Genomic DNA, 18,472 nt, shown 5'->3' on the forward strand with positions numbered 1-18,472 from the left:
GTTTCAAGCCCAAATGGTTGTTTCCTATGCGTCCACAATATTATTCTAACTGGGCCGGTGGTCCATGGCCCGAAACAAGTTGAGAATCACTGGTTTAGTGCAAGAAAACAGTCAGAGAGAGCGAATTTTTTTAAGTGTGTTTATTACAAAACATGAACCAATCAACAATATGAAAAATGCTTTGTATGGCTTTTGGTGCAGTTGCCATAAAAAAGATCTGCATTTGATAATTTGTGCTGTTTTATAAATGATCCAGAAAAAGTGTTCAGGAAATCACAGTCGCTTTGAAATAATCTCGTGAATTCCAGAATTATGCTGCATTAGGTTTGTGACATCGTTGGTTGTCATGACGATGGCTCTTCATCTGAAACTTTTTGACGCTTTTTGGCACGGATTTGGTTTAAAGTTTCTTCGATGGATCTCTGGTCGCGCTTGTTTGTGCTCGGAACTGAAACAACAGAAAGCACAATTAGAAATTTGTTACAGTTGAATCAGCAATGTCCAAGATATTTTTAGCTTCTGTGGAACATAATATTACATCTTTACAGCCAATCACCTTCTTTCTAAGATAAGTATTGGTTAGATTAATTCCAAAGTTATCTAATCCAGCCACTACTTCTTAGTTAATCAATAAATCCTAATCCGACAACAAGATATATAAGGCAAGTTTTTTGCTACCTTTTAATGAAAGCATGTGAAAAATTTGCCCAGCGTCAATAAACATATTGACTGCACAAACATAATCTAGAATTAATGACATTAACTGCACATGATTGGCTTGACTGTATGTGTTCAGTTGTGGGACTCTTGCAGCAAAGACAATTTGTGTGACAAGCACTTACCCATTCCAAAAGTTTTGTTTGCTTCTGTTCGTCGTGCTGCGTCTTTAGCTGCCGAGGTTCCAATCAGGTGGTTGTATTTGTCCTTGTAGTTTGACATTGGCTCACTGACGTCGTTGGACTTTGTATGTTTGCTTTCCTCAACCTCAACAATCTAAAATACAACATAAGGTTGTGGTGGGATTGAAACCTTTTTTGTCAGCCGGTTCTATCACAAAAGTCATATTTTCCGCCGGTTCTGTTACAAAAAGTCCATTGACAGTCACCAGTAATGCTAACCGGTTCGCTGATCTCATAAAATTTCGTGAGACAGTTCTACAGAACCGGCTGAATCCCACCACTGAACATAAAGTTGTCCTGGTGTACCTAGTTGTGGTACAGACAGTGCCAACTGTTTCAGCCTATAAGGTCTCATCAGTGCAGCTGGTGACAAGACATAGGAAGTGCTATAAGTATACCTGTATAGCATGTCTTACCACAAGCCACATTGATAAGACCTTACATGTCAACACAAGTAGCAATAATAAGTCCTTACAACAACATGCACTGTGCAGTTACTTTATCATTGTAAGGGCATATTTTGTATCTACCATGTTTTGCTGTGGCAACTGTTTTGGCCTCTTAAGGTTTTATCAGTGCAAATGGTGACAAACCACAGAAATTTCTAAAGCCTGGTATACCTGTCTAGCATGTCTTGTCACAATGCCAACTGTTTCGGCCTATAAGGTCTCGTCAGTGCAGGTGATGACAAGACAAGTGCTAGAGGCTGGTCACCTGCATAGTATATATTATTACCAGCTGCACTAATAAGACCTTACAGTGGCATGCACTGTTTGATACTTATCCTGGTATTGGCATATTTTGTATTCAGTGTGTTGTGCAGATTGTCTTATACTTTTTGTTGTTTGACTTTTTCCTGCGTTTCTTTATTCCATTCCTCCCCGTGTTTGTAAGCATTTATTTCATCTTCAGTTGGTGGGTCTTCTTTTTTAAACAACATCACATATCTGAAACATAAACAACAACCTCCATTTGATCTTTACCAGGTTTCTACCAGCAGGTACTTCAACTCAAGCCTGATCGTTTAAGTTGTCACAGTTATTTATGAAAAAAGATTCATAATACAGTTATACTACTAGTTATATGACAATTTAAGTTATATTATTACCTTTTTAGTTTACAAACAACTTTTGTATGTTTACAAACAGCAGGTACTTTGAGCCAAGTCTGATTGTTTAATTTTGTTTTAAAACAAGACTTATAATACAGTACAGCTGGTTATCTGACAATTTAAGTTTACCCATTTTTACAAACAACTTTGGTATTTTTTGTTTGCAGTAGGTTATGTTTTGTTTAAGTGGTCACAGTTGTATATTAAACAAGGTTTATAATGCAGTATACATAAGTTATATTTCCCTATTTAGTTTTCTAAACAACTTTAGATTTGGTATTGTTCGCAAAAAAAATCAATTCCATAACAACTTGCCACACAAATGATCTTTTTGTTTTTACCTGTCATTATCTTCTACTCCGAACGCTTGTGAAGTGATGCCTGCTATTTCAGCTATCTCGTGTCTGAATGACAAACAGTGGCATTAAATTTTCACACATGAAGTTGAATACCATGAACATATTTTATGTGATCAACAACAATTGCTTTTTATTCTTTAAAAGCAAGGGGGCAACCTTCTGCCCATGGGCCATATGCAACTTATATTTTTTTTGATCAGCTTGTGGAAAATCTGTGTCATATCCTTTCATGTACCAGGGAGTTTCAAATTAAACACTGCATGTTACAGTTGCCTTTAAGTTATGTTTAAGCATCATTCCTGCCTGCCTCCATAATATTACTGCTACTTTGCCCCATATATGCAAAAGGTTGCCACATTTGTTTTAAAGTATCTCATAACAAACTACTTTCCATTTTTAACTGCAGTTACGGTTTAGGTTGCATACTTGCATTATCTGCAACTAATAACCTCAAATATGCTTAATTTTCAGTAGGCCTATTATCCTAACAATTTGTGGCAGTAAATGATAGAAAATTTTACAAACAAAACCGAACACAATTTTTTACCACACATTCTCACACAATGGTCCTCTGCAGTTTGTTCATCGCTTTCAATCGATGTCGTGTCTTGGATGAATCGCGAGCAAAATCTGAAATTGTCTTTTCAACTTCAACGCGGAATTTCTCTTTTTGCTCCCGTTCCACTTTTTGAAGTTTCTTTAATTTCTCTTGATGAGCTGAAACAAATTAGGAAGCTTTGCATAAAGTTTTATGGCATAGTCCACAAACCTAATAAAGTGTGTATCAAACTTATTTGGTTGCAAGCTGTTTTTTACTCCACCAATAATGCGGCATATTTTTATTGCAATGCTAATATTATTTAGACCACCTTGCTCTTTGATGCAATGTACATTTAATGTTCTTTTTCACATATATACTATTTAAAATATCTTGAGCACCTTAATATGCAAATTACAATGGGTAAATGTGTTTATTGTATTGTTTCTTGTTGTAAGACAAAATACTTAATTTGGTAACAACGGAAAAACATCAGTTACGAAGACCAACAAAGCTGAATGCAAATCTTCATCATTATTTCTACCCGCTGTGTAAGTTTCATCCAAATCAATGAAACATTTCATGGCAAAAAAAGTCGGACAAACTTAATCTAGTAAAATGTTTTTAACCTTTAGCCTTCTTTCGTTCCTCTTCTGATGCAGTTGGAGGTTTTTGCATCGAACCGAGGATTGAGCCGAGCAAATCGGCCATTTCTACTTAATTAACAAATCTGGAACAAGATTGACAAACAAGTAATGATCTACACTGTGGAATAATAAAACTCAATTGGCACAACCTAATTTAAATGCGATGAACAAATAAAAACAGTGATGCATCACTTTGTATGTTTGCATAGTTGAGAGGCTGGACCGAAAATGACAAAAAAGTAGGACGATATCGGCTAATGGCACCACAGTTTAAATTTTCTTTGCAGGAAAACGTAAAAATTCTTCCTACAGCCTTTCTCATTTCTTATGACAAACATTACAAGTCCATTCAGTCAGAATAAACAACAATGAAATGATTTTCTCATGGATACAATAACATGCCTAACACCAGAGTGTTTAAGTAGAATCACGAATTATCTTAAGGTGGACTGAAACAGGTAGACCATTGCATTAAGAATAAAAAAACAGCTTTGGTTTTAAACAGGACCTGCTGGATGACCAGAATTAAACTGTTTTGTTGTCAAATCTACAAGTCACTGGTAGACAAATGCAATAGGGGTCAAGAAACATTCCTGAGCACACTGGATAACCTTGTTAGGTTATGGTGTTTTATTCCAACACTTGATTTACTTAATTAAACTTATATTAGTTGCAGGACTTTTGCATTGTCCCAGCACAGATGTCAATTCAGTTTCATTTCCTAAACTTGGAAAAGATTTAAACGAGCTGGTTTTGAAGAATCCCTTAAAGTTTCTCATCCACGAATCCAAAATGTTTTGTTTGTCCGTGACTTTCTGCTCCACATTTTTCAAAGTCATCCCCTCAAATTCTTTTTCGAGTTTTTGGTGTTTTAACTTGAGATGTTTCAAAGTTTGTTCCTCTTCAGTGGTCGAGTGCTCGGCTAATTTCTTTTCCAAGGAAACTATTTCTGTTCGAATTCTGACTCGCTCTCTGAAAAACATTTTGGTAATATGTCGGCTGTTTGCAACAATAAAGTTATTGTCAAGTTTATAGAGCTTTTCTGGCAAGTATTTTTATTCCGACGTTTCGACGTCCTATACAGGTCGTCTTCATCAGTTTTTTTACCCTGAATAAAAATACATTTGCCAGAAGAGCTCTGTAAACTTGATACTATGCCTGGCAGCAATAGCTTATATATCCATTGTCAGTTTGCATTTCGGGGCAATTGAGTAAAAGTCATTTAAACCCTGATCCAAAAACTTTATGAGACTTTTTACAGGAGTGGTTCTTGACTTTTGTACCCCATTAAGATAAAATTACTCTTTAAACCTTCTACAAATACTTAAATTAGCAACTATGACAGCATAGAAAGATTATGATGTCATTGAACTAAATCACTCTTTGAAAAATGTCAACTATCCTGTTTTGGGGTGATCACTCCATGTTGAGAACCCTGTTGAACAGAAAAATTAAATTGGCCTTACCTGATGTTAACTGTGAGTTTTCTCAGACTGTGGGCCTTCTCAAGTGGATTTTCAGTTTTGGAAAGTTCGGGGCATTTGCATTTGATCCTTGTTATTGTTGCATCTGGAAGTTTTTCCTCCAGAAGAAAAGCTCTTCTCTCATGGCTCGGATGCGTTGAAATATATTCCATTTCGCCGACAGTTTCTCCGGCAAATTGATCACAAGCTTCCTAAAAACAATTGTCAACTCAGTACAATCATGGTTATAATACTTTTGTACAAAGAGGAAGTTCTTAGACTTTCAAAACATTTCCAATGACATAAAAAAGCCCAGAGAAGTGCAATATAAAAGAATATACTTTACATCCAAAAACAATTTGACATTTTGTAAAACTATGTTCAAACATTTTATCAAACTATCAATCAGCTATACAAGAGTTTATTGGTTCAAATCTCTGAGTTTTATACTTAAATTTGTTTGTTTGTTCAATTTCTTGGATGTGCACTTGGATAAAGCAAGGATCTTAAAGGCCAATTTATTGCAAGTTGCAAGTTTGGAAACATTTGCATCAATGCTTAAATCAGTTAGCTATCTTATATAGAACAAATATAGTTCGCTTATGCAAGCATCTTTAGTGTCTAAATAGCAACACAAAAAGGATTTAAAATTTTTGCGAGCTTTCATGGAAAATGTTTTCATGGAAAATTACCTTCAAAGCCATTTTGTCCCACAGTAGAACGCTCCACCTCGGATCGTAACAAGCTTTTGCTGCGAGCGTCAAACCGACTTCGTCAGCCTCAACTTCAAGTTTTCTGCTAAACGGCAAATTGAACCCAACCTCAAATATAAGAGGATAAATTAATTGTTGAATCGAATACACGATGAAAGCTGCAAAGTCCTCGAACAAAAACCAGATGAATGATAAAACGGGAACCATAAGGATTTCCCCGAAAGCCAGGAAGCTTTGTTGCTCCTGTAAAAAATGGGAAGTTATAAATTTTCTCCTTACATGCATCAAAGTGATTGTTATGTTAACTTTATGTATAGAGTAACTTTGGGTTGTGGACAAATCATAAAGTGGGGTAATTACGCAACCAAGTAGGGCCCTACAAATTTGTTTAAAGAGGGTAAGTGAAAAATAAGGACAACTGATGTAAACATAGTTTAAAGCAGACAACTGGAATTACTGATTGAAGCAAACAAGTTGATTTAAACTGTAAGCAGCCTCCTTTGACAAGTGAACCTGTGGATACAGACATGCAAAGTCAGACCAATAACAATATGGTTTGGTTCAAAGGGCATAAATGCTCACATGCAATCCAAGTGGTACCATGTAGTGTTTTGTACCATCCATTTTAGTAAGTAAGTAAGTCTATTTCGCACAAAATATTTCAAGTTAAAAAACTAAAAAAAAAAGAAGAATGTGCGGAAGACTCTGTGGTCACCGTGTCACCTACCCCTTTTTAAATAAACTTTAGACCAAGAAAGGATGCCTGGCAAGGCTGTGGCTTTAAACATAACTTACCTGCACATGGCCAAGCAGAGCGTGGGACATCTCATGGCCGATGATTACAGCCAATTCCTCCCAACTGTCCAGCAACTTTAAAATTCCAGTGAACACGAATATCTCACCACTTGGCAAAACAAAAGCATTGTTCACTGAGTCGTCATTGACAACATTCAAGTTCCATTTGATGTTTTTCACCAAGTCCATGTCAGAGTTCCGGCTCACCAAGGTGTTTACGATGGTTTGACATTTTTGAAACAATTCTGAATCTCTGTTGACAATTTTGCTCTCGTATTCATTTACCAGTTGTTGGTAATTCATCTCGGAAAGGGCAAGAATTTGATCCTTGGTAAATGAAATCCACCTTTTTCTGCCGGTCAGTGGACAAGTGTCGAAATGCATGTATGAATAATAACCGATGTACACCAAAGTAAAAGAAAGAAAACTCAACGAAATCCTATGCCTTGTCAGCTGTTCTTGCATTTCTTTTGGTAACTTGTCATGCCATTTTCGAAACGACCGACCAAACACAATAGAAACACCTTTAAGCACTTTAATGCCTTTCGTTTTCAGTAGCAATGCAAATATTGGGTTAATTGAGCTTCTGGGACTCGTACGAAACAAAACGACGTTTGGTCGATGATTTCTGACATAGTTTGGTCTCAAAAAAAGTCTCGATGTGTTTGTAAACCGGTTTCCAAATTGATTTCCATCATAAAGAAGATTACTGGAATTCTTTGCTTTGGAAAAGAGAGCGAAACAAAGTCTAGACATTCTTTTGCAATAACAATACAGACACAAATATAAACGGACTGTAAGCTGCTGAAAAGTCTGATAAGATTGTTTTTATTTACAAGGAAATAACAATAGAAGAGCAAATCCAACGTCCACATACAGGGTATTCCCCGTTTCTGCAGTCAGGTACAGTGACATAAAAATGGTAAAATAGCATTTTACAATTTATAAGTCTTTTAATGCATTTAAAAAATGTAAATTACGTAGTACTTCTTGTGAAAATTTCACATTACATTGACTGGTTTTATTTGCACTGTAAAATGGCTTAAGAAGACTCATAATTTGAATTTATTGTTTTACAAGACAATACTGAAATAAAGTTTTTACCAGCGTAGGAATTTTTATGTTTAATTTACATAAATCTGTGATGTTCCGTTGGGTTGTTTTGTTGTTACAATGGAGTTGTTAAAGTAGGATTTTTAGATTCGCAAATATTTTTAGTACTTTGACTTATCCTAAGAACGTCCCACGTGATTTGTTTGTTGACAACCGCGCGAGTTTCAAGTTTCTAAAGTTCGCAAAAATAAACACTGTTTTGTCTTAAATCTTTGGTATAATCACATTCACATTTCATAACAGGTTGAAATACCTAAAGGATACAATTTGCAAACTTTGTCAGTTTTTTTTTATTTACGCTACGTAAAAAATAAACAGTAGAAAAATTGTGTATGAAACATTGAACTTATCACGGTAAAATACTGCACTACTGACTACAATGAGTCTTTAGAAGCAACGAGTGGCAAGTACGTTTTATATTGAATATGTTGACGTAATGTTGCAGCTGTGATTTTGAAGTATTTCTTAGCAGTTAACATAGTTTAGTTTGAAATTAAAACACAAAAAATGAAAAATCAGACATTCGTGCGATAACGCTTGCATTTTATGCAGTTAATGAATAATTTAAAACATCATGTACACATAATTTTGCCTACTATTCTAGTTTAGTGCAAGTCACAGTTATTATGCTGAAATACAGAAATAAAGTGGAAATAATTTACACATGTGGCCAGCAGACTAATTGACAGTTTTTGTTGTGCTTTTCGGTGAGCAAAACATGACTGTTTGGCAAGAAAAAAAGCCCCTAGCTCAGTTTAACTACTAAATTGTCAAGATAGGCAAGATTTGCGAATGTAAACAAACATTGGTGGGATTCAGCTGGTTCCCACCAGTTCTATAGAAACGTCTCACAAAATTTTATGAGATCAGCGGAACGGTTAGCATTGCTGGTTACTTTCAATAGACTTTTTGTAACAGGACCGACTGAAAAATATGACTTTTGTGATTGAAACAGCTGGCAAAAAAATTGAATCCCACCATATTTATACTGACATTAGAGAATAGTCCAGTGCAAAATAAATTCAACTCTCAGTGACAACTGCTGGCCACTGTATAAACTACAAAGGCACAATGCATGATATACTTCTGGTATCCACTGCAGTTTTGCCTTATCTCTGTGTCACTGGATGGGCTTGCATAACATCTCGTGGGCCTCCAACACAAACTGCAAGCCTCTATGATGTAAGTTTTGTTGTAAATATGTTTTACTTTATTGCTTTTTTTATTGTATTGAGAGAAAATAAGTTAGACAAGTTATTACTCACACCTTTATTCGCTGGCCTTATTCACTTTATTACCATCTAAGTTGAATGTGTGTACTGTTTTCACATGTGGCATAACTTTCATTCCCAAGCAATTGCTTGGCCATTGTAAGCTAGTTATCTCCGTGGTTTATGACCAGTTGTGGCATCGCACACGATAGAGACGTATGGGTTTCAGCCTCTTACTCCCAACAAATTGAAATGGGGTGGCTGCACTAGCCAATACGGCCAATGCCTTGTCACCAGCGGCACTGATGAGATTTTTGGGTCAAAACAGTGTGGACTGTCTGCGACTTATCATTTATTGGCATTATACATTTACACATAACTATTTTGCTTGTGAATTTGAATGACTAGGAGAGTTATAACAAAATAGAATATAATCAAATTTGTACACTGTCAACAAGAAGCCTAAATCTGACACTTACAGGATTTTGGATTCGATCTAGTTCTGCCTGTATGACAGCTCTTTCATCCTCGTTTACATTTCGTCTCATTCCACCAGCTTCGATAAATGCATCTCCCATTCGGAAAAACCTTCCAACCTTCGGTAAAATACTGGCCACCACTCTGGCGCCATCAGTGTCCAAAGAGTTGTTGTGGAAGTTGACATCATCAACCTGGGGGAAATGTAAGTATAAAAAATCCACCAGTGAAGTTTAGTTTAAGTTGTAATTTTGATTGCTTGAAAAATGCTAACATCTACAGTAGTAATACAGTAGTATTTGAATGTGGTTGGTTTAAATTAATTTTGGGTAAAAATCAGCCACTGATTCAATACCAATTTGAAAAAAAATGTACAATAACTCTATTTTATTTTACACCATAAACAAACAAATACAACCCATTCATCCAACATGCTATACATAAACAATATTAGTTGTTCACTGTTACACACATTAGCTATCAACTTCATACTAAACCAATCCTAAAACACTATTTTACTAATCTTAGTGTAAAATTGGAACACTATATACGGATCTGTTCATAACTTTAATGGTGAAAATAACGGCCCAAATAGACATAAAACGCGACATGCTTTATTGTTCAAACGTTTCGGCAAATGCTCATGCCATGACTGATGATGGCATGAGCATTTGCCGAAACGTTTGAACAATAAAGCATGTCGCTTTTTACGTCTGTTTGGGCCGTTATTTTCACCATAGTGTAAAATTATTATAACACCTGCATCACTAACCACTGAGTCCATTTCAACAATTCCTGAACAGATGAGTTCGAATTGATGTGTTGTAAGGTTGCAGTATCGCAGATCCATGTATTCAATTCTTTTTGTTACATGTCGAAGGACGAATGCAAAAGCATGTGCTTCACTTGCAGTAAAGGGTGTTTGTTCTAAAATCACCTGGCTCGGAAAACATTCAGCAATCGCTCGGGTTACTTCTTCATTGTCACATTCGCGCACATCCAAAAGCAGATCAATGAATAACTGCCGCTCTTTAATAAAATAACAATTTATAGTTGCATAAAGTCAGTGTTATAGCAAATTAGTTTTTGTTTTTTTAGTTTGGGCGGCCTTAAGATGCTGTAGTGCCACATAGATGTATTGGGTTATTATGGTTCTTGTCATTTCAAAGAAGTATAAAGCAACAAAAAGACAAAGTATGATGGCAATGAAGTTTCTAGTTGCGCTGCTAAGCCATCTATTCATCTTCTTAAACACAAAAATGAGAACCACAAGTATCTTCAATTGCTACTGACAAGGATTTAGGTACCAATAGCTTTGCTAATATTGTACATACATAATGTTCTAGTTAATAAAAACTTAAACTTGCGAAGCATATTTCCAAAAGACAGACTACAGTTTGAAAATATGTTTGTAGTGGTAGGTTTGACCAAATTCGGGCAGAACAAATAATATACAAACTTTTCTTTCTTTCTTGTTCATCTGCGGTGCTCAGAGCAATGCCCGTCTCGGCAAAAGTCTTGAGGAACTTCTTTAAAAAGCAGATCCTTTTTTCCTTGTCATCTGAGGAACAAATCATGCTGTATGTTGGCCTCGTAAATTTAACAAACCCTTCTGTTCTTACCACAGACATTGCTGATTCCCATGCGCTGCAATGGTCCACTGAGTCTCCTTTTTAACGATGGGCGAAGGGTCAGCCTCACAGCTTCATTACCTGGAAGTAAACAAAATTGTTCGGTATTATTTAATAGGAACACCAGGCACAAGAATGTAGCTTTGATGCTGGATCAGTCAAGTATTTGTTGGCATATTTTAAATAAGTCACTTGTATTTGGCATTTATTGGATATAGTATGTGGTAAAATAGATTTGGTTAAGTGTTTAAGAATTAACAGGTGTAAGAATTGTACTTTAAGAGATTTGGTATGAAACCTGACCAACTTAGTGCAGTGTTATACTGTTTTGCAGGCGCATCTATGCTTACGGTTTATATCATAATGTTTGTGAGATAACTTTGTGGCACATATGATTTTTATGATGATATCTGTTGTTGATCTATAAAGAGACTAAAAGGTATTTACTTGCATTGAAGGCGCTGTTGATAAGCAAAGCAGCAGCGAAGCGTCGAACCATCGTCCAATGAAACTCAAACAAGTCGTCCTTTACGAAATATTTGAATGTGGCGAGATCCATCTTTTCACTCACTGCATACTTGGATGAGAAGAACTCTTGGAGGGTTTGATGGTTGAAGTAAAGCTTGTATTCACCATCAAACATGAGAACATTGTGGAATCCGGCTGGAAGGACTATGGTGATGTCCTGGACGTCCGCAATTTCAAGTTCCACTTCTCTGAGATTATTTTCAGTGATGAGTACCGTTCCTCTTCTGGTGGCTTTGTAAGCGATCACCTCAACTTTGGACATCAACTCTTCGACCGGAATCGGAGCCCGACCCACCGACCTCTGCACCCCCCTCAAGACTTTCTGCAGCACTGACGTAATACTGGTTACGTCATTGCCTCCTTCACAGCATGCGGCGGATATGTAGACGAGCATAGCTGGGTTGGCGCACATGAATGGAAGTTGAGGTGCTCTACGTTGAAGTCGCTGCCATTGATCTGCTCCAGAATCCCCCACTAGATGGATAAAGAGCTCTTCCGCATCACCAGGAGAAAATCCGTTGAGCATGACGACTCGATCAGGCTGGAGGTGTACCGGAAGTCCGAGCATCGCGTGCGGACGTGACGTCAACAATAGTTGGATCTTGGGGAGGATTCCCGCGTTGAAGAGATTGCCCATTATGACGTCAATAGCGGCTTTGTTACGTGGGTTGATGTTGGGAGGGTTGTCTAAATTTTGCCAGCTGGCCTGGTCGTATCCGTCCAGAATCAACCTGCATTCTTCCTGATGCCTTTCAATCCAATCGAAAAACTCCGTAGTGGCTCTGTCGTCACAATTGTATCGCTTACTCAACAATATCTCAGCGATTGTGACGTCATAGTTGTAATCCATGTTCATGAAGTTGGCGTGGAGGATAATCTTGTCTGTTGCGTCACAGAGCCTTCTGCTGATGGTTGATTTCCCCGCCCCAGCTTCACCCAGTACCCCTACAACACGAGGGACTCTCCCCTCTCGCTCACTGAACAGCTCATGTGGCAGTAGGGGGCCGAGACTGGCAAGGGTGGGACGAGAACGTGGATTGTACTCCTCGTTTTGGGGCTGCGCTTCACCGGTGTAGAAGAGGATTTGGTTCATGACCGGATTTTTTTCGGGCACATCGTTCCTGTTCACTCCGGGCAAGCGGATCTGGAGTCTCTCCTCTCTGTTGTTCCGGAGAAGATTCAACAAATCTGCGCGAACTTTGTCATCGTTGCGTGGAGCTATATAGAAATCATATCAATGCGAAACCGATTTTTGAACAGTCTTAAGTTTATGCGGGAAATGCCAAGGTTTTAATCAACAAATCTTCCCAAATTGTTGCTTAAAACAGGATTTCAAACTTTCTTGCTGTGCGACCCCATTTTAGAAAAGAAATTTTTATGTCACACCTTGATGGGTATATGCGTATACACATGAATGATGTTTAAACAATAATTTTACGCACGTATATACCATTTATCGTGACATAATAACGCATAATGTTTCGCGACCCAAAAACTATATTTCTTTGGGTCGCGACCCACAGTTTGAAAAGCCCTGGCTTAAAGAAAATAAAAGCATTATTTTAATGATATAAATGAATTCTTATTTTTGGTAAATTGTGGCTACAATGAAAAAGTTTTTCCTGTTACCGTTAGCAACGTGACGTACCTGGTGGGGGCGCCACCGGGTGGATGTGGATTTGGTCACCAACTGTGGAAATAAAAGTTGAAATCACAAACATTAACTGTCTTGTGACAATCAACTGGTTGTTATTTCAACTTACAGACAACATTGTCGGCATGCATTGCGTGGTTTTCGTTCCTGTTCATTCTCTGCTAGTTCGGATCAGATGCCTGCACTGCTCCGGATGCGCATTACGTCACAATGCCAGGTTACGACATTTTGCTAATTATAACAACATGTGTAAATAATTTAAATTTGTTCACGTCACAATTACTCATCAATGACGTCATAAATCAACTTAATTTAAGTCTGCCTTTGACACTCCTAATAAAAAAGTCCTTTCATTAGGGGCTTGAAATTATCTAACATTTCTTTTCCTCTTTCCTGATACGGGCCTTTGACTTCTATAGCCCCATTGACTGGTCCCACTAATGTTCCGCCTCCCTCAAGTCGTGTTTTACTCACAATGTGCGCACTTTTCGTTTTTATGAGCCCCAGTCACATAACGCTTTACAATACGGTGTAGCTGTAGCGCGTTCAGTCATGATCTACACCAATTGTGCCCTCCGTTGTTTTGCGCTATACATAACCTAACGTTTCAACGCTGCTATTTTTCGTCTTGGTGATTGTTTTAGTTTGTGACGCTATATTTTCTTTCACCAAGCGAAACAAACACGCTTTTATTCATTCTTTACATTTTCGCTATTATGCTTGTGAACGTAAACACCGAACCTGCCTTAAAAAGCTTCCGAAACCAAAGATTACATCGGTTTTCTCGTTAACTCGTTTATGACTTCCGCAAATACCTTTTATGGAGTGTAAGCTGTACAAACCCTATAATATTGTTTTTATTTATATGTTTGTAAAAAAAAGCAGTTTTTTAGAAAACTTTATTTAATTTGTTGCATTTAAATTGGTCGGTTGCTAAAAATTTTTGAACTTTAGTTTCACACAACAAAAAAGTTTGGTTTCGGCCAAATTTTCTGAACAGTTCCAGCCGAAACTGAAACACCACCATAAACGCATATTCGGCAGAAAACAAGATTACAGTTTTGCAACTGCATCTAAATATTTAACACAAAATAAAGCAAAAAAAACAACATTTTTAATCCAGAAAACTGAGAAACCGTTTCCTTCTGATCTCAACTGTTTGAGAAACCACCAAACCAATTTCCTTTACTCAGTAATTCGACAGTAAAAGAGATAGTAGCGCGTTTATATTGTGACATCACACAAGCGAAGATCCTGAATAAAGAAAACAAAGTCCATCTGTCGCGTTTCAAAATGCGGAATTTCCCCAATGTGTGTTTACGGTATTTCCTTGAATGCGAGCGCGAATCAATACTCAGTTTATATCGGGGGACGTTCCCATGGCTACGCGACAACGCATCGGAAGGAGAGTGTCACGTGCTGATGTTATGAATAACACGACGGTGTTTGTGTGGGCGAGAGGCGCAACAACGTGTCTTTGGTTTGAGCGACAATAACCGCTTCCACCTCCATAATAGTGCTGACTACATGTTGTGGCTGCCTCATGTAAACAGAAACAGACCATGTGAATTCTGCTCTGCTAAGCTTAATGGCTAAGTCCTCATTTAAGCCTAGCAAAGTATAAAAAATCTTTACAACAGTAGCTTGTATCACATAATACCGCAAGTTAATTTGAACTAATTTTTTTTTAATTTTTGAAAGCACTTTTCTGGGTGGTTTTAAGTAGAGATGTACCGAATATTCGGTTTGCCGAATTTATTCGGCCGAATCGATCATTTTTGCAAAGATTCGGTTTCGGCCGAATAATTTGTTGCGATTCGACCGAAACCGAATCTTTTACGAACACAAATTTAAAGCGTTAAACGTGTCTTTTCTGCTTATTAAGGTCCACGCAATCTTTCAAAAGCCCAAACATAACGAAAATTGCGTCAATGTTTATCTTTTTCAACACATTATCGTTTTTCCCACGGTAGTCAAAAACATTAGTAATTCATTGGCAGGTTGCCAATCATGCTTAAGGCAATTTTAAACCCCACAGAACTGAAATAAGGACGAAACACAACTGTTTTGCACTGGCTGCCTGGTAGATAAACATTTTTTTTCACGTCAAACGCGAAGCGTACGACTTCGCGGGACGTCATAAATGATTCGGTTGATTCGGCCGAATTTATTCGGCAAAACCGCCGAATATTCGGTTTCGGCCGAATCGAAATTTAGCCGATTCGGTACATCGCTAGTTTTAAGACTCACATCAAATACAACCTCCCGTCTATTGTCACTCCCCTTCCATGTTTGTTGCGCCACATTAACCATTGTTGCACTAGACCGAGCACTATGACGCCACAATATATTTCCCCGTCCTTAAAGTTTCCCTTATGATTCACAGCTGGCTGCAAAGATGCTCTGCCAAGCAAACCTAATATTGCAGCTAAATATAAGTTGAGGCAAAACTTGTGTCTCTACTTCAACGTCATACTGGCCGATCAACTTATCAATGCAAACTGCGATTACGGCTCATTCCATTTTTAGTTTAAATTCAACCCCTAAAACTGAAACTTGCGAAACGAATTGAGTATCTAAAAAATGTTGCGGCAATTCTTCTATGACATCATATTCGTGCGCACAGAGTTACATTCTTTATGACGTAATAGAAATATGACGTCATAAAGCTAGTTAAGGTTATTTCAGCTTGGAACATCATTTGTCTAAAAGAAAATAACGGCCCAAATAGACTAAAAAGCGACCTGCTTTATTAATCAAACGTTTCGCAAGAGCTAATGTCAGTTGTTTAGTTACTTAGTTCAGCTTTATAAGCATATAGCTCAAGACTTATTAAAGATTATTTCAGCTCCACTACATAAACCATGTTGGCGCACTTTAAGAAAGCAAATCGTATAATAAACTGGTTTTCGCGTGGTCGCCACAATGCTACGTTAAAAGGGGAACCAAACTCTCACTTTCTGAGCGGAAGTACTTCAGTTGTTACGTCACAGTGGGCAGGCATCATTCAAACTACCCCAATGCTTGTGACCATAGGCATAGAGCGTGCCCTTATGTTGGTAATAAAACCAATGCGTTTTGTGTGTTTGTACAGAATTGTCAGTCTATTATTCTCCGTAGTGTGTGTATTTCTTTTAATAGTGAGTGTGTTTCTGCCAATCAAACTTTTGGGCCAAAACGGGCTTCTTAAAAACGATTAGGCTTTTGGGCTTCAACTTTTTAGGTCGGGCTCGAATGTCGGAAACTCGGAATGCTCGATAACCGTGCAATTTGTTAAACCGTGCACTTGCCAACAATGGCCACTGTTATCTCATTTGACCTCCCAATCAATGATCATTGTCACGACACAAGGCCTAGGTTTTTTTTCAACTTGTTCCAATTTTAGGCTGAATTTGGGGTCACATTGGTGCATTGCAGTACTCGGATATATTTTGCTATGACTGAAACTGACGAAAGACGATTGGCACAAAAAAATAAAACCTGCATAAGACTTGATTGTAAAAAAGGAGTTCCTTCAATTCCCACAAACAAGCCCCGATAGTCAATAATAAACACGTTTCGATGTTAAAAAAATATTTACAAAACGTTTCGATTTGAGAAACAATTATGTGTCTCAATGTTTAGATATACTCGCGTGAGATGTACTGGTTTTGTTGGACTATCGTTGTATGCAAATATTGTAATGGCACAAGAGGTTTCTCCTTACTATGGTAAATATTTGCTTGTTAACAGGAACAGCTACTATTTTGTATTCACTTTTTTATATTCCCATTTCCCATTTCTACAGTTTTAACTTCTTTGTGTTAATTCACTTATTCAACAAATCTTCCCACTTTTCTTTCTTGGCACGCAGTATTTCGTTTTGTTTGCATAATTGATTAATTCATAGGGCTAACAAACGCAAAATCAAGTTTATTTCCACTCATGTAGAACTACTGACACGATATTAGGTTAATCCAGCGGTTCCCAATCTTTCTTGTGCCGAGGCCCCTTGATAAAATTAGTAGGCTCTAAATTAAAATTGGGTGTATTGTTTCTCACCAAAAAGTGGCCCATGAGTTTATTTATTGGGGCTAGCGGTCCTTTGCCTAAAACGAGTTAGGAACCGCGCCTAAGGGCTTAGGCGACCCCAGTCGGGTACATTAATTTGGGGCAAAAATAAACCAGCAGCAATTCTGTGATTTCTTTTTGTGGTCAGGTGATATGCATAATACCAACTTAAATTGTTTTATTTTAACTCCGACAAATTTCACGCCTCATGCTGTAGTCTTAAAACACTATACATGCGGAGCAGGGCTGCCACTTTGGTTTGAATGAAATAATCTAGTTTGACCTCCAAAAATATCTAAATCATCTAGATTGAAAAACAAAACCTCCAAAAATATATCTAAACATAAAATAATCCAATTTAATGTAATATATTAGCAAAACAACAACGCATATGAAGGTTTTTGATATAAATTGCTCTATATTTGATGCTAAAGAAGCTTAGCCTACTTCTTCCTTTTCATCACTCTATTTTTTCTGTTACAGTTATAACATTACAACGTTGAAGCTTTTGTGGTTATCTGTGTAGAACGTTTGTAGGCGTGTACTCAATGTACTGTTCCTATACGATTCCTATGATGCGGATGTCACGTGATGTGACGCTGGTGCCATATATGGTCTTTACAAACGTTAAAAACACTATCTAGATTTTATAGCCATCATCTAGATACCAAATTTTACATCTAGGCTTAACCAAAACTATCTAGATCTAGCTATAAAATATCTAGAGTGGTAGCCCTGATGCGAAGTACGTCGCTGAAACCAACTGGTCTAGCAAGCATGTTTTTCCCAAGACTGTGTACGTCAAAATACTCAGGTGATGGCTAATTTGTATTAATTACTTTAGGTAGACAAATATACGTGCTTTACCATTTACCAATGTTTGCTTGTGGAAAGTTGGCATAAGAGGAAGGGTGGGGTTCAACAGGAAAAGAAACCACAGTACGAAACTCTGTTGGGTAGTTTTAGGCGCCGATAAAAAGGGTGCAGCATTAACAAGTTTACAAAAAATGGCACACAAAAAAAGAAATAAAAAGGGTAAAAAAGAGTCGATGGTTGTATTTGAAACACTGCAAATGATTAAAAACTGAAGGATTGTATTGTACGCGCAATAAAATTAGATTTCTCAAGTTGTGATTGTAACCGGAAGTGATTTTACGGTTGAATGACCGCTACATCTCATGCATGACTGCCCATGTGCAAAAATGTGATTTTTTATTGTTTACAATCGCAAAGTTTTGCAAAGGTTTGGAAGGGTTGTAAATAACTCCCATTAGTAAATAATA

General features: G+C 37.4%; 2 protein-coding genes and 1 pseudogene across 3 annotated transcripts; all 3 read right to left on the reverse strand.

Annotated features, from left to right (window-relative positions):
- Positions 1 to 122: 122 nt before the first annotated feature.
- Positions 123 to 4,178, reverse strand: LOC145217809 (sperm-associated antigen 7 homolog). Its single transcript, XM_080085144.1, has 6 exons — positions 3,537 to 4,178; positions 2,930 to 3,086; positions 2,352 to 2,414; positions 1,735 to 1,846; positions 843 to 993; positions 123 to 448 (listed from the first exon to the last, which is right to left on the reverse strand). Exons 1-6 carry the CDS (start codon positions 3,616 to 3,618, stop codon positions 345 to 347), a joined length of 669 nt encoding a protein of 222 aa, XP_079941270.1. The 5' UTR covers positions 3,619 to 4,178; the 3' UTR covers positions 123 to 344.
- LOC145217808 (metalloendopeptidase OMA1, mitochondrial-like) lies at positions 3,637 to 7,430 on the reverse strand. Its single transcript, XM_080085143.1, has 4 exons — positions 6,526 to 7,430; positions 5,710 to 5,973; positions 5,021 to 5,229; positions 3,637 to 4,526 (listed from the first exon to the last, which is right to left on the reverse strand). Exons 1-4 carry the CDS (start codon positions 7,279 to 7,281, stop codon positions 4,202 to 4,204), a joined length of 1,554 nt encoding a protein of 517 aa, XP_079941269.1. The 5' UTR covers positions 7,282 to 7,430; the 3' UTR covers positions 3,637 to 4,201.
- Positions 7,431 to 8,169: 739 nt separating this feature from the next.
- On the reverse strand, positions 8,170 to 13,270 carry LOC145219983 (NACHT, LRR and PYD domains-containing protein 12-like; annotated as a pseudogene). Its single transcript, XR_013857931.1, has 7 exons — positions 13,249 to 13,270; positions 13,134 to 13,175; positions 11,405 to 12,703; positions 10,786 to 11,038; positions 10,099 to 10,355; positions 9,329 to 9,520; positions 8,170 to 8,813 (listed from the first exon to the last, which is right to left on the reverse strand). The product of XR_013857931.1 is annotated as an NACHT, LRR and PYD domains-containing protein 12-like (transcript).
- Between the last annotated feature and the right edge of the window lie 5,202 nt (positions 13,271 to 18,472).

Source organism: Phallusia mammillata, chromosome 3, assembly GCF_965637545.1.
Source record: "Phallusia mammillata chromosome 3, kaPhaMamm4.hap1.1, whole genome shotgun sequence".
NCBI classification, from domain to species: Eukaryota; Metazoa; Chordata; class Ascidiacea; order Phlebobranchia; family Ascidiidae; genus Phallusia; species Phallusia mammillata.